This window comes from Crinia signifera, chromosome 11 (genome assembly GCF_055691185.1).
Source record: "Crinia signifera chromosome 11, ASM5569118v1, whole genome shotgun sequence".
NCBI lineage: Eukaryota > Metazoa > Chordata > Amphibia > Anura > Myobatrachidae > Crinia > Crinia signifera.
This window is the reverse complement of record NC_139227.1, coordinates 123,445,575-123,460,252: the sequence shown is the minus strand read 5'-3', so window position 1 is coordinate 123,460,252 and position 14,678 is coordinate 123,445,575. Positions and strand designations below refer to the sequence as shown.

The following is a 14,678-nucleotide window of genomic DNA, read 5'->3' as shown; positions in this document are numbered from 1 at the left end:
GCAGTTCTTTCGGTACGTGTATAATAGCGGCGCCCCCGATTCCCATCGCGCGATGTTTTAATCGCGTCACATCGCATGCCATGCACCCGATGGCATACGATGCGATGCGACGCGATTTTTGGCCCCTATACGATGAAAGATTGTATAAGCACCCTAAAGGGTGCTTTTAAGCACCGTAATGGATGCTTACAATGCACCCCCACGCCACCCCCCCCCCCACTGTAAAGGTGAATCCGAAGCGTGGCGAGCACAGCGAGCCCGCGAGGGGCGGCGGTACGCGTCCTCCGACCTTTTCATACCCCCACTATCCACTTCGGCGTGGAGTTGAGAATAGAAAGTGTGGCGAGCGCAGCGAGCCACCGAGCCCGAAGCGTGGCGAGCGGACGCGGATACCTTCACAGGTATCGGAGTCCCCTCACGGGCTTCACAGGTATCCGCGTCCCCTCGCGGGGCTCGCTGCGCTCGCCACGCTTCGGACTCGGTGGCTCGCTGCGCTCGCCACACTTTCTATTCTCAACTCCATGCCGACGTGGATAGTGGGGGTATGAAAAGGTCGGAGGACGCGTACCGCCGCCGCTCGCCACGCTTCGGGTTCACGTTTATAGTGGGGGGGTGGCGGGGGGGTGCATTTAACATTGTAAGCACCCATTAGGGTGCTTATACAATGTTTAATCGCATCGCATTGTATGCCATACACAATGTCATACAATTTTAAAATTGTATGGCATTGTACAATATCGCGCGATATCGCGTCGCATCGCATACCATCATATGCCTTATGGTATGCGATGCGATGGGCGCCGCCAAAATACACAAGTACCGTTCTTTCCACCTGTCCCCGCAGGCTACGCCGATATTCTGATGGTTTCTTAGTGTAATATTTCTTAATACTTAATCTATGGAAATTTTTTTGTATATGAACAATGATCTTAATAAGCTGTTACTGTATAGATGGGATCTCTCCCTGTCTGCTCCCGCTGAGGGGGTGGGTATTAATAAATAGCACCTGTATATATGTAGTATGCCGTGCCTGGGTCATCAAGGTTGTAAGTCACTAGGTTGACCACTACTGGTCAACAGTGGCTAGGTCGACACCTTGAAAGGGTTGACATACCATAGGTCGGCATTAACAGGTAGACACAAGCTTAAGGCTGCATGTCGCCCATGCCCACGCCCACTACATTGATTTGGTATTTTGGGATGTGTTCTAAATAGTTTTTCAGCTGTCACTGTATAATGTTCCTGAAGTGCTCATCGCTTGCCTCCATAGAGGGGGTCATTCTGGTTGACCCGCAAAGCTGCGAAATTCAAACTGCAACCCCCCCCCACACACACACACACACCCCTGTAAACCAACTTCCCCACAAGCATGCAAATGGGTGTTTAGCATAAACACATACCTCCCAACATGACCCACTCCAGGAGGGACACAATGCTCTGCTTCTGGACTTGCCATCACCTGTGTTGAAACAGCTTTCTTATCAATCACCCTATTTTAATCAGGTGATGACAATCATAAATTAAGAGAGAAGTCCAGGAACAGAGCATTGTGTCCCTCCTGGAATGGGTCATGTTGGGAGGTATGTAAACATCCATTCACAGCCTTACGGGGACAAAATCATTCGATGGTCTCCGACACTCTCTGGTGTCTTAAGGGCCCCTTACACTTGTGAGATTTTGTGAGATTTGATCCAATTTGAGTCAATTTATCTGACAAGATCTGCTGTGCCGTCTGACAAAATCTTATGTGCCTGATGTGTAGGACACAATCCACAATCCTGTGCCATTGGGTATAACCAAGAGATTGGAAGAGATTGAACCTCCTGCACATAGGATAAATCTCGAGTCAATCAGGTTCAATTTGTTGAGACAATAAGTTGACAAGTGTAAGGGGGCCTTTAGATCTGAGGGTTCCCTGTACGGGAAGAGGGTGGGCAGCTGACACCCACTGACAGCAGCTGCCCACCCCCTGCACCCGTGTCACTGGTGCATTTGCATGGGGGACACCCATGAAATGCTGGGAGGTCTCATAGGTGCTACCCCTCGCCGCCACCCTACGTCCCCCGCGCACACTGCTGATGCTCTGTATACTGTGCAAGTCATTTGGCTCTGTATAACCTGCTGGTCACTTGGCTCAGTATAGCCTGCTGGTCACTTGGCTCAGTATAGCCTGCTGGTCACTTGGCTCAGTATAGCCTGCTGGTCACTTGGCTCAGTATAGCCTGCTGGTCACTTGGCTCTGTATAACCTGCTGGTCACTTGACTCAGTATAGCCTGCTGGTCACTTGGCTCAGTATAGCCTGCTGGTCACTTGGCTCAGTATAGCCTGCTGGTCACTTGGCTCAGTATAGCCTGCTGGTCACTTGGCTCAGTATAGTCTGCTGGTCACTTGGCTCAGTGTTGTGTGCTGGTCACTTGGCTCAGTGTTGTGTGCTGGTCACTTGGCTTAGTGTTGTGTGCTGGTCACTATGCTCAGTGTTGTGTGCTGGTCACTATGCTCAGTGTTGTGTGCTGGTCACTTGGCTCAGTGTTGTGTGCTGGTCACTTGGCTCAGTGTTGTGTGCTGGTCACTATGCTCTGTGTTGTGTGCTGGTCACTTGGCTCAGTGTTGTGTGCTGGTCACTTGGCTCAGTGTTGTGTGCTGGTCACTATGCTCTGTGTTGTGTGCTGGTCACTATGCTCTGTGTTGTGTGCTGGTCACTTGGCTCAGTGTTGTGCTCTGGTCACTTGGCTCAGTGTTGTGCGCTGGTCACTATGCTCTGTGTTGTGCGCTGGTCACTTGGCTCTGTGTTGTGCTCTTGTCACTTGGCTCAGTGTTGTGTGCTGGTCACTTGGCTCAGTGTTGTGTGCTGGTCACTATGCTCTGTGTTGTGTGCTGGTCACTTGGCTCAGTGTTGTGTGCTGGTCACTTGGCTCAGTGTTGTGTGCTGGTCACTATGCTTTGTATAATGTACAGGTTACTTGGCTGTGAAGTGCACATCACAGGTTTATTACGGGGTCCGGTGTCCTCACCCTGGCTCTATCTCTGTGTTCTGTTCTACTGCCCTCGGATGTATGTGTGCCATGCTGGGACCATGGGCGCTGTTGCTTTAAATATGTGCAGCTAAAAGGCGTATAGGTGCCCATACACGTACCAATTACCCGGTACTTTTTGTGCTAAAATAGCATCGTTGTGCATGCGATGCGATGCTATTTTAGCACAAAAAGTACCGGGTAATTGGTACGTGTATGGGCACCTTAAGTGGCATTTTCTTAGGATTTCCTGTTTGTATTTTACACAGCATCAGGCTAAACACAAATGTTCCGCTCAGCAGGGGGGATTTTTATGAGATTTCATTTTAAACAAGTGATAAAACTGGAGAGAAACGTCCGGTAGTTATGGTATAGTAACAGCAGTATCCATGGAAACCAGAAGCCGGGACCAGTGGATCTTATCCAAGGAGATGAAGGCTTTATATGAAGGATGCAGCATGTGGCAGAACAATTCCCAATTGCCCTGATATCTCACCGCCCAATGCTCCCAATCTCAGTATCGCCCTGATATCTCACCACCCAATGCTCCCAATCTCAGAATCTCCCTGATATCTCACAATCTCAGAATCTCCCTGATATCTCACCACCCAATGCTCACAATCTCAGTATCACCCTGATATCTCACTGCCCAATGCTCCCAGTCTCAGTATCACCCTGATATCTCACCACCCAATGCTCACAATCTCAGTATCACCCTGATATCTCACTGCCCAATGCTCACAATCTCAGTATCACCCTGATATCTCACCGTCCTATGCTCACAATCTCAGTATCACCCTGATATCTCACCGCCCAATGCTCACAATCTCAGTATCTCCCTGATATCTCACCGTCCAATGCTCACAATCTCAGTATCACCCTGATATCTCACTGCCCAATGCTCACAATCTCAGTATCTCCCTGATATCTCACCATTCAATGCTCACAATCTCAGTATCACCCTGATATCTCACCGTCCAATGCTCACAATCTCAGTATCACCCTGATATCTCACCACCCAATGCTCACAATCTCAGTATCCCTCTGATATCTCACCGTCCTATGCTCACAATCTCAGTATCACCCTAAAATCTCACCATCCTATGCTCACAATCTCAGTATCACCCTAATTTCTCACCACCCTATGCTCACAATCTCAGTATCGCCCTGATATCTCACCCCCCAATGCTCACAATCTCAGTATCCCTCTGATATCTCACCGTCCTATGCTCACAATCTCAGTATCACCCTGATATCTCACCCCCCAATGCTCACAATCTCAGTATCACCCTGATATCTCACCGTCCTATGATCACAATCACAGTATCACCCTGATATCTCATCGTCCAATGCTCACAATCTCAGTATCTCCCTGAAAACTCACCATCCTATGCTCACAATCTCAGTATCACCCTGATATCTCACCATCCAATGCTCACAATCTCAGTATCTCCATGATATCTCACCATCCTATGCTCACAATCTCAGTATCACCCTGATATCTCACCATCCAATGCTCACAACCTCAGTATCTCCCTGATATCTCACCGTCCTATGCTCACAATCTCAGTATCACCCTGATATCTCACCGTCCTATGCTCACAATCTCAGTATCACCCTGATATCTCACCGTCCTATGCTCACAATCTCAGTATTACCCTGATATCTCACCGCCCAATGCTCACAATCTCAGTATCTCCCTGATATCTCACCATCCAATGCTCACAATCTCAGTATCGCCCTGATATCTCACCGCCCAATGCTCACAATCTCAGTATCACCCTGATATCTCACCGCCCAATGCTCACAATCTCAGTATCACCCTGATATCTCACTGCCCAATGCTCCCAATCTCCGTATCATCCTGATATCTCACCGTCCTATGCTCACAATCTCAGTATCTCCCTGATATCTCACCGTCCTATGCTCACAATCTTAGTATCGCCCTGATATCTCACCGCCCAATGCTCACAATCTCAGTATCACCCTGATATCTCACCACCCAATGCTCACAATCTCAGTATACCCCATAGAAACGCTGAGCGAGCCCATTAGAACGCAGGTGTGCCCCTGCCTGCTTGGGGTGGGGGGCTGATGTCACATGACGTCAACGCCCACCCCAAATTTGGCAGAAAGAGAGAAAAAAGTCATTCGATGGTGAGTGACCATCGAATTAATTTTTTTCTGTGCGGACGCATGTGTAAACGTACACATCTGCTTACATTTTAGCGCATGGATTCACTTGGCGGCGGGCGTACTATGGATTCAGAGGGGCGACGCTTACAGTGTGAATCCCGCACTTCTGTCTCATATCCCAGGAAATTCGCTATTTTGGGGGGAGCTCCCCCCCCCCCCCCCCCAAATCTTTTTGCTGGAAATTATACATTTTAATTAATTTCTTATTATTATTATTTTTCATTATTCAGCTTAATATAATGTGGGGTTAAATAAGCAATATTGCAGCTGCTGTGGAACTACAAGTCTCAGCATGTGAATGACATGAAGCTGGCTGCCAGGGATGCAGCCTGGGAGGGGGGAGGGAGAGAGGGCTCCGCATCGCACACAGCTACTCCTGCTCAGGTTTTGCAGGCAGCCCACTGACTGGCAGATGACATCACTGGGGGCTGTGTCTGGCTGCTGATGTGGAGTGGAAATGGTCATTAGTGGAGCTGCTCAGCTGCTGATGCTGGTCCCTGGTATGCAGCTGGAGCCTGGGGCGTCGGGGTGCTGAGAGGAGGGCACCATGCACTGCTAGTCCCTGCTGCTGCACTGCATCCTGCTCCTCCTGCCTTGCGTTCTGCCCTACAGCCCTACTGCTGCTGCACTGCATCCTGCTATTTCTGTCTTGCATCCTGCTCCCAAGCACCACTGCCACAGCTGCTGCTGCACTGCATCCTGCTCCTCCTGCCCTGCATGCTGCTGCTCTCCAGCACTACAGCCCCTGATGTTGCAGCCCTGCATCCTGCTCCTCCTGCCCTGCTAGTCTCTGCTGCTGTACTTCATTCTGCTCCTCCTGCACTGCTAATCCCTGGTGCTGCACTGCATTCTGCTCTCCTGACTTCCTATACCCTGCTTCTGCTGCACCGTATCCTAGTCCGCCTGCGCTGTTAGTACCTGCTGCTGCACTTCATCCTGCTACACCTGTCCTGTGCACCTTCACTCAGAATCTGCGTTGCTCCCTGTGCTCCGGAGGATGCTGCTGACTACTTGGAAGAGGACTACATGGGGTCTGGACTGGTCATCTTGCCTTCAGGCCCTTTCTACTGAGGACCCCCATTCTGTAAGCAATGACTTCTAAGCACCAGTCTGACTGGATCCCTTACAGGTAAAAATACCCCCCCCCCCCCCCCCCCCCCCACACACACACACACACACACACGGCCGGTTCCATGTGATTGTATGGCAGTAAATGGATTTTTCTTTGTTTATTTGTAGTTCTTTTTTAATGTCATTGTTCCAGTCCGCTCTCTCCTGGCTGGTCTCATTACTGTTTGGTGGGGATGACAGATGAGGCTGGTTCCTCTGATCATCACATCCAATCAAATCACCAACCATTAGGGATTATGATGATGATGGAGGTGACTTATTCCAGATGTTGGGCTACACATATTGTAATATACCGGTGGTGTTCCAGAAGTTTGGAAGTGGCTGTTGTCATCATTATCCTGTACGCACTGGGTGGTATCAGATGTATATATGTGTATATATATCACCTAGGGGCACCACGGATGATGTAATGGTTATCATTACTGCCTCACATTACTGAGGTCATGGGTTCTATTCCCACCATGGCTCTAACTGTGCAGAGTTTGTATATTCTCCCCGTGCTTGTGTGGGTTTCCTCTGGGTACTCCGGTTACCTCCCACAATCCAAAAATATACTGGTAGGCTAATTGGTTCCCAATAAAAATTACCCCTACAATGTCTGTGTGTGCGTGTACATGTGGTACGGAATATAGATTGTAAGCTCCACTGGGGCAGGGACTGATGTGAGTGTTCAACTATACTCTGTACAGCGCTTCGGAATATGTGTGCGCTATATAAGAAACTGTTAATAAATAAATAAATAATATATATGTATAGTAAAGCGTAACAGAATATGCTGTGCTATATTAGAAACTGTAAATAAAATAAATAACTGATATATATATATACACTGGCGTAACTATAGCACCGCAGCCCCCGCCACCGCGCGGGGGGGGGGCGCTGTGCATATGGGGGCGCCGGGGGCTGCGGTGCTATAGTTACACCTCCCCACAATCCCCCGCAGGCTTACCTATTTCGCTGGTCCCGGCGGCTCCGTTCTTCTGCTGAGGACCACCACAAAATGGCTGCCCCCATATAGCACACAGTTCTCTGAAACCATTTTGTGGTGGTCCTCAGCAGAAGAACGGAGCCGCCGGGACCAGCGCGAAAGGTAAGGCTGCGGGGGATTGGGGGGGTTTGAATGGGCGGCGGGGGGGCGCCCAAAACGTAGCTGTATATATACACACATACAATAAAGCAGTATTAATGCCACTGCTATGGTAAGACACAGGTCACCAATAATGAATGCCCTGGGTACCAGCGGCAACCATTACCTAGTGATGGATTTCAGCCACTGGCCCTCAGCTTAGTGACAGTGCGGCTTGATATAATGTTTAGCATCTCGCTCACATAATTACATTATCGAAACCAAATGAACTTTAAATCTTTGCTAGACTCAATAAAACATTGCTGGGCCGGTTCCATAAGCAATACCAGGCCCAGTAATTGGACAGGTTCTTGCCATTTATTTTGTAATTGCGTTTTTCTGCATCAAGTAAATTCATTGAGAGGCCGCTATCTCCATCATGATGGGAACTTAACCCATTAGTGTTTGGTCTCCTGCGGTGACGGCGATTGTTGCTTTGGCGCGGTTATCTGTTGTCACAGTAACTGGCGCAGTATCTGTAATCCACGTGGATTGTGTTATCTGTGGTTTCTGTACTTTTTTTTATATATATATCAATTTTCATTTTCTGGTTTTGCAGTACCACTTCCCTCATTATTCATGCACAATGTCAGTTATCGGTACGTAGTGTGTACATACTGACAGATGCACAGTACCACTTCCCTCATTATTCATGCACAATGTCAGTTATCGGTACGTAGTGTGTACATACTGACAGATGCGCAGTACCACTTCCCTCATTATTCATGCACAATGTCAGTTATCGGTACGTAGTGTGTACATACTGACAGATGCACAGTACCACTTCCCTTATTATTCATGCACAATGTCAGTTATCGGTACGTAGTGTGTACATACTGACAGATGCACAGTACCACTTCCCTCATTATTCATGCACAATGTCAGTTATCGGTACGTAGTGTGTACATACTGACAGATGCACAGTACCACTTCCCTCATTATTCATGCACAATGTCAGTTATCGGTACGTAGTGTGTACATACTGACAGATGCACAGTACCACTTCCCTCATTATTCATGCACAATGTCAGTTATCGGTACGTGTTGTGTACATACTGACAGATGCGCAGTACCACTTCCCTCATTATTCATGCACAATGTCAGTTATCGGTACGTGTTGTGTACATACTGACAGAGGCACAGTGCCACTTCCCTCATTATTCATGCACAATGTCAGTTATCGGTATGTATTGTGTACATACTGACAGATGCACAGTACCACTTCCCTCATTATTCATGCACAATGTCAGTTATCGGTATGTGTTGTATACATACTGACAGATGCACAGTACCACTCCCCTCATTATTCATGCACAATGTCAGTTATCGGTATGTGTTGTGTACATACTGACAGATGCGCAGTGCCACTTCCCTCATTATTCATGCACAATGTCAGTTATCGGTATGTGTTGTGTACATACTGACAGATGCGCAGTACCACTTCCCTCATTATTCATGCACAATGTCAATTATCGGTACGTATTGTGTACATACTGACAGATGCGCAGTGCCACTTCCCTCATTATTCATGCACAATGTCAGTTATCTGTAAGTATTGTGTACATACTGACATATGCACAGTACCACTTCCCTCATTATTCATGCACAATGTCAGTTATCGGTACGTAGTGTGTACATACTGACAGATGCACAGTGCCACTTCCCTCATTATTCATGCACAATGTCAGTTATCGGTACGTAGTGTGTACATACTGACAGATGCACAGTGCCACTTCCCTCATTATTCATGCACAATGTCAGTTATCGGTACGTAGTGTGTACATACTGACAGATGCACAGTACCACTTCCCTCATTATTCATGCACAATGTCAGTTATCGGTACGTAGTGTGTACATACTGACAGATGCACAGTACCACTTCCCTCATTATTCATGCACAATGTCAGTTATCGGTATGTGTTGTGTACATACTGACAGATGCGCAGTGCCACTTCCCTCATTATTCATGCACAATGTCAGTTATCGGCACGTAGTGTGTACATACTGACAGATGCACAGTGCCACTTCCCTCATTATTCATGCACAATGTCAGTTATCGGTACGTAGTGTGTACATACTGACAGATGCACAGTACCACTTCCCTCATTATTCATGCACAATGTCAGTTATCGGTATGTGTTGTGTACATACTGACAGATGCGCAGTGCCACTTCCCTCATTATTCATGCACAATGTCAGTTATCGGTACGTAGTGTGTACATACTGACAGATGCGCAGTACCACTTCCCTCATTATTCATGCACAATGTCAGTTATCGGTACGTGTTGTGTACATACTGACAGATGCGCAGTACCACTCCCCTCATTATTCATGCACAATGTCAGTTATCGGTATGTGTTGTGTACATACTGACAGATGCGCAGTGCCACTTCCCTCATTATTCATGCACAATGTCAGTTATCGGTATGTGTTGTGTACATACTGACAGATGCACAGTGCCACTTCCCTCATTATTCATGCACAATGTCAGTTATCGGTACGTAGTGTGTACATACTGACAGATGCACAGTACCACTTCCCTCATTATTCATGCACAATGTCAGTTATCGGTACGTAGTGTGTACATACTGACAGATGCACAGTACCACTTCCCTCATTATTCATGCACAATGTCAGTTATCGGTATGTGTTGTGTACATACTGACAGATGCGCAGTGCCACTTCCCTCATTATTCATGCACAATGTCAGTTATCGGTACGTAGTGTGTACATACTGACAGATGCGCAGTACCACTTCCCTCATTATTCATGCACAATGTCAGTTATCGGTACGTGTTGTGTACATACTGACAGATGCGCAGTACCACTCCCCTCATTATTCATGCACAATGTCAGTTATCGGTATGTGTTGTGTACATACTGACAGATGCGCAGTGCCACTTCCCTCATTATTCATGCACAATGTCAGTTATCGGTACGTGTTGTGTACATACTGACAGATGCGCAGTACCACTTCCCTCATTATTCATGCACAATGTCAGTTATCGGTACGTGTTGTGTACATACTGACAGATGCGCAGTACCACTTCCCTCATTATTCATGCACAATGTCAGTTATCGGTATGTGTTGTGTACATACTGACAGATGCGCAGTGCCACTTCCCTCATTATTCATGCACAATGTCAGTTATCGGTATGTGTTGTGTACATACTGACAGATGCGCAGTGCCACTTCCCTCATTATATATGCACAATGTCAGTTATCGGTACGTAGTGTGTACATACTGACAGATGCACAGTACCACTTCCCTCATTATTCATGCACAATGTCAGTTATCGGTATGTGTTGTGTACATACTGACAGATGCACAGTACCACTTCCCTCATTATTCATGCACAATGTCAGTTATCGGTATGTGTTGTGTACATACTGACAGATGCGCAGTGCCACTTCCCTCATTATTCATGCACAATGTCAGTTATCGGTATGTGTTGTGTACATACTGACAGATGCGCAGTGCCACTTCCCTCATTATTCATGCACAATGTCAGTTATCGGTATGTGTTGTGTACATACTGACAGATGCGCAGTGCCACTTCCCTCATTATTCATGCACAATGTCAGTTATCGGTATGTGTTGTGTACATACTGACAGATGCGCAGTGCCACTTCCCTCATTATTCATGCACAATGTCAGTTATCGGTACGTAGTGTGTACATACTGACAGATGCACAGTGCCACTTCCCTAATTATTCATGCACAATGTCAGTTATCGGTACGTAGTGTGTACATACTGACAGATGCACAGTACCACTTCCCTCATTATTCATGCACAATGTCAGTTATCGGTACGTAGTGTGTACATACTGACAAATGCACAGTACCACTTCCCTCATTATTCATGCACAATGTCAGTTATCGGTATGAGTTGTGTACATACTGACAGATGCACAGTACCACTTCCCTCATTATTCATGCACAATGTCAGTTATCGGTATGTGTTGTGTACATACTGACAGATGCGCAGTGCCACTTCCCTCATTATTCATGCACAATGTCAGTTATCGGTACGTAGTGTGTACATACTGACAGATGCACAGTGCCACTTCCCTAATTATTCATGCACAATGTCAGTTATCGGTACGTAGTGTGTACATACTGACAGATGCACAGTACCACTTCCCTCATTATTCATGCACAATGTCAGTTATCGGTACGTAGTGTGTACATACTGACAAATGCACAGTACCACTTCCCTCATTATTCATGCACAATGTCAGTTATCGGTACGTAGTGTGTACATACTGACATATGCACAGTACCACTTCCCTCATTATTCATGCACAATGTCAGTTATCGGTACGTAGTGTGTACATACTGACAGATGCACAGTGCCACTACCCTCATTATTCATGCACAATGTCAGTTATCGGTACGTAGTGTGTACCTACTGACAGATGCACAGTACCACTTCTCTCATTAGTCATGCACAATGTCAGTCTTCATATCTGTACTTATCTTGCAAATACTGACAGCCACACAGCACCACTTCTCGCGTTATGTGTAGAATGACAATATCCATATCTGTACTTAGCATACACATACTGGCAGATGCACAGCACCACTTCTCTCGTTATGTGTAGAATGACAATATCCATATCTGTACTTAGCATACACATACTGGCAGATGCACAGCACCACTTCTAGCGTTATGTGTAGAATGACATTATCCATGTCTGTACTTAGCATACACATACTGGCAGCTGCACAGCACCACTTCTCTCGTTATGTGTAGAATGACATTATCCATATCTGTACTTAGCATACACATACTGGCAGCTGCACAGTACCACTTCTCTCGTTGTGTGTAGAATGACATGATCCATATTTGTGCTTAGCATACACATACTGGCAGCTGCACAGCACCACTTCTCTCGTTGTGTGTAGAATGACATGATCCATATCTGTACTTAGCATACACATACTGGCAGCTGCACAGCACCACTTCTCTCGTTGTGTGTAGAATGACATTATCCATATCTGTACTTAGCATACACATACTGGCAGCTGCACAGCACCACTTCTCTCGTTATGTGTAGAATGACATTATCCACATCTGTACTTAGCATACACATACTGGCAGCTGCACAGCACCACTTCTCTTGTTATGTGTAGAATGACATTATCCATATCTGTACTTAGCATACACATACTGGCAGCTGCACAGTACCATTTCTCTCGTTATGTGTAGAATGACATTATCCATATCTGTGCTTAGCATACACATACTGGCAGCTGCACAGCACCACTTCTCTCGTTATGTGTAGAATGACATTATCCATATATGTACTTAGCATTAGCATACACATACTGGCAGCTGCACAGCACCACTTCTCTTGTTATGTGTAGAATGACATTATCCATATCTGTACTTAGCATACACATACTGACAGATGCACAGCACCACTTCTCTCGTTGTGTGTAGAATGACATTATCCATATCTGTACTTAGCATACACATACTGGCCGCTGCACAGTACCACTTCTCTCGTTATGCGTAGAATGACATTATCTATATCTGTACCTAGCATACACATACTGGCAGATGCACAGCACCACTTCTCTCGTTATGTGTAGAATGACATTATCCATATTTGTACATAGCATACACATACTGGCCGCTGCACAGTACAACATCTCTCGCTATGCGTAGAATGACATTATCTATATCTGTACTTAGCATACACATACTGGCAGCTGCACAGCACCACTTCTAGCGTTATGTGTAGAATTACATTATCCATATCTGTACTTAGCACACACATACTGGCAGCTGCACAGTACCACTTCTCTCGTTATGTTTAGAATGTCATTATCCATATCTGTACTTAGTATACACATACTGGCAGCTGCACAGTACCACTTCTCTCGTTAAGTGTAGAATAACATTATCCATATCTGTACTTAGCATACACATACTGACAACCGCACAGCACCACTTCTCTCATGTGTAGAATGACATTATCCATATCTGTACTTAGCATACACATACTGGCAGCTGCACAGTACCACTTCTCTCGTTGTGTGTAGAATGTCATTATCCATATCTGTACTTAGTATACACATACTGGCAGCTGCACAGTACCACTTCTCTCGTTAAGTGTAGAATAACATTATCCATATCTGTACTTAGCATACACATACTGACAACCGCACAGCACCACTTCTCTCATTGTGTGTAGAATGACATTATCCATATCTGTACTTAGCATACACATACTGGCAGCTGCACAGCACCAATTCTCTCGTTATGTGTAGAATGTCATTATCCATATCTGTGCTTAGCATACACATACTGGCAGCTGCACAGTACCACTTCTCTCGTTATGTGTAGAATGTCATTATCCATATCTGTACTTAGCATACACATACTGGCAGATACACAGCACCACTTCTCTCGTTATGTTTAGATTGACATTATCTATATCTGTACTTAGTATACACATGATGGCAGCTGCACAGCACCACTTCTCTCGTTATGTGTAGAATGACATTATCCATATATGTGCTTAGCATACACATACTGGCAGCTGCACAGCACCACTTCTCTCGTTATGTGTAGAATGTCATTATCCATATCTGTACTTAGCATACACATACTGGCAGATACACAGCACCACTTCTCTCGTTATGTGTAGAATGTCATTATCCATATCTGTACTTAGCATACACATACTGGCAGATACACAGCACCACTTCTCTCGTTATGTTTAGATTGACATTATCTATATCTGTACTTAGTATACACATACTGGCAGCTGCACAGCACCACTTCTCTTGTTATGTGTAGAATGACATTATCCATATATGTGCTTAGCATACACATACTGGCAGATGCACAGCACCACTTCTCTCGTTGTGTGTAGAATGACATGATCCATATCTGTACTTAGCATACACACGCTGGCAGATGCACAGCAGCACTTCTTTCGTCGTGTGTAGAATGACATTATCCATATCTGTGCTTAGCATACACATACTGGCAGATGCACAGCACCACTTCTCTCGTTGTGTGTAGAATGACATGATCCATATCTGTGCTTAGCATAGACACACTGGCAGATGCACAGCACCACTTCTCTCGCTGCGTGTAGAATGACATTATCCATATCTGTACTTAGCATACACACACTGACAGATGCACAGAACCACTTCTCTCGTTGTGTGTAGAATGACATGATCCATATCTG

General features: G+C 46.0%; 1 protein-coding gene across 3 annotated transcripts in view; it reads left to right on the top strand.

Annotated features, from left to right (window-relative positions):
* TUB (TUB bipartite transcription factor) overlaps nt 1-14,678 on the top strand; it is a 184,668-nt gene that overhangs the window by 104,913 nt on the left and 65,077 nt on the right. The window contains exon 1 of one of the 3 annotated variants that reach the window (XM_083164654.1): nt 5,654-6,337. The exons of the other annotated variants lie outside the window; for them this stretch is intronic. Coding sequence (XP_083020780.1) covers nt 6,300-6,337 — 38 coding nt within the window. The 5' untranslated portion in view covers nt 5,654-6,299. Of the gene's footprint in view, nt 1-5,653; nt 6,338-14,678 lie in introns of those variants that run through there. 3 annotated transcript variants of the gene reach the window in all.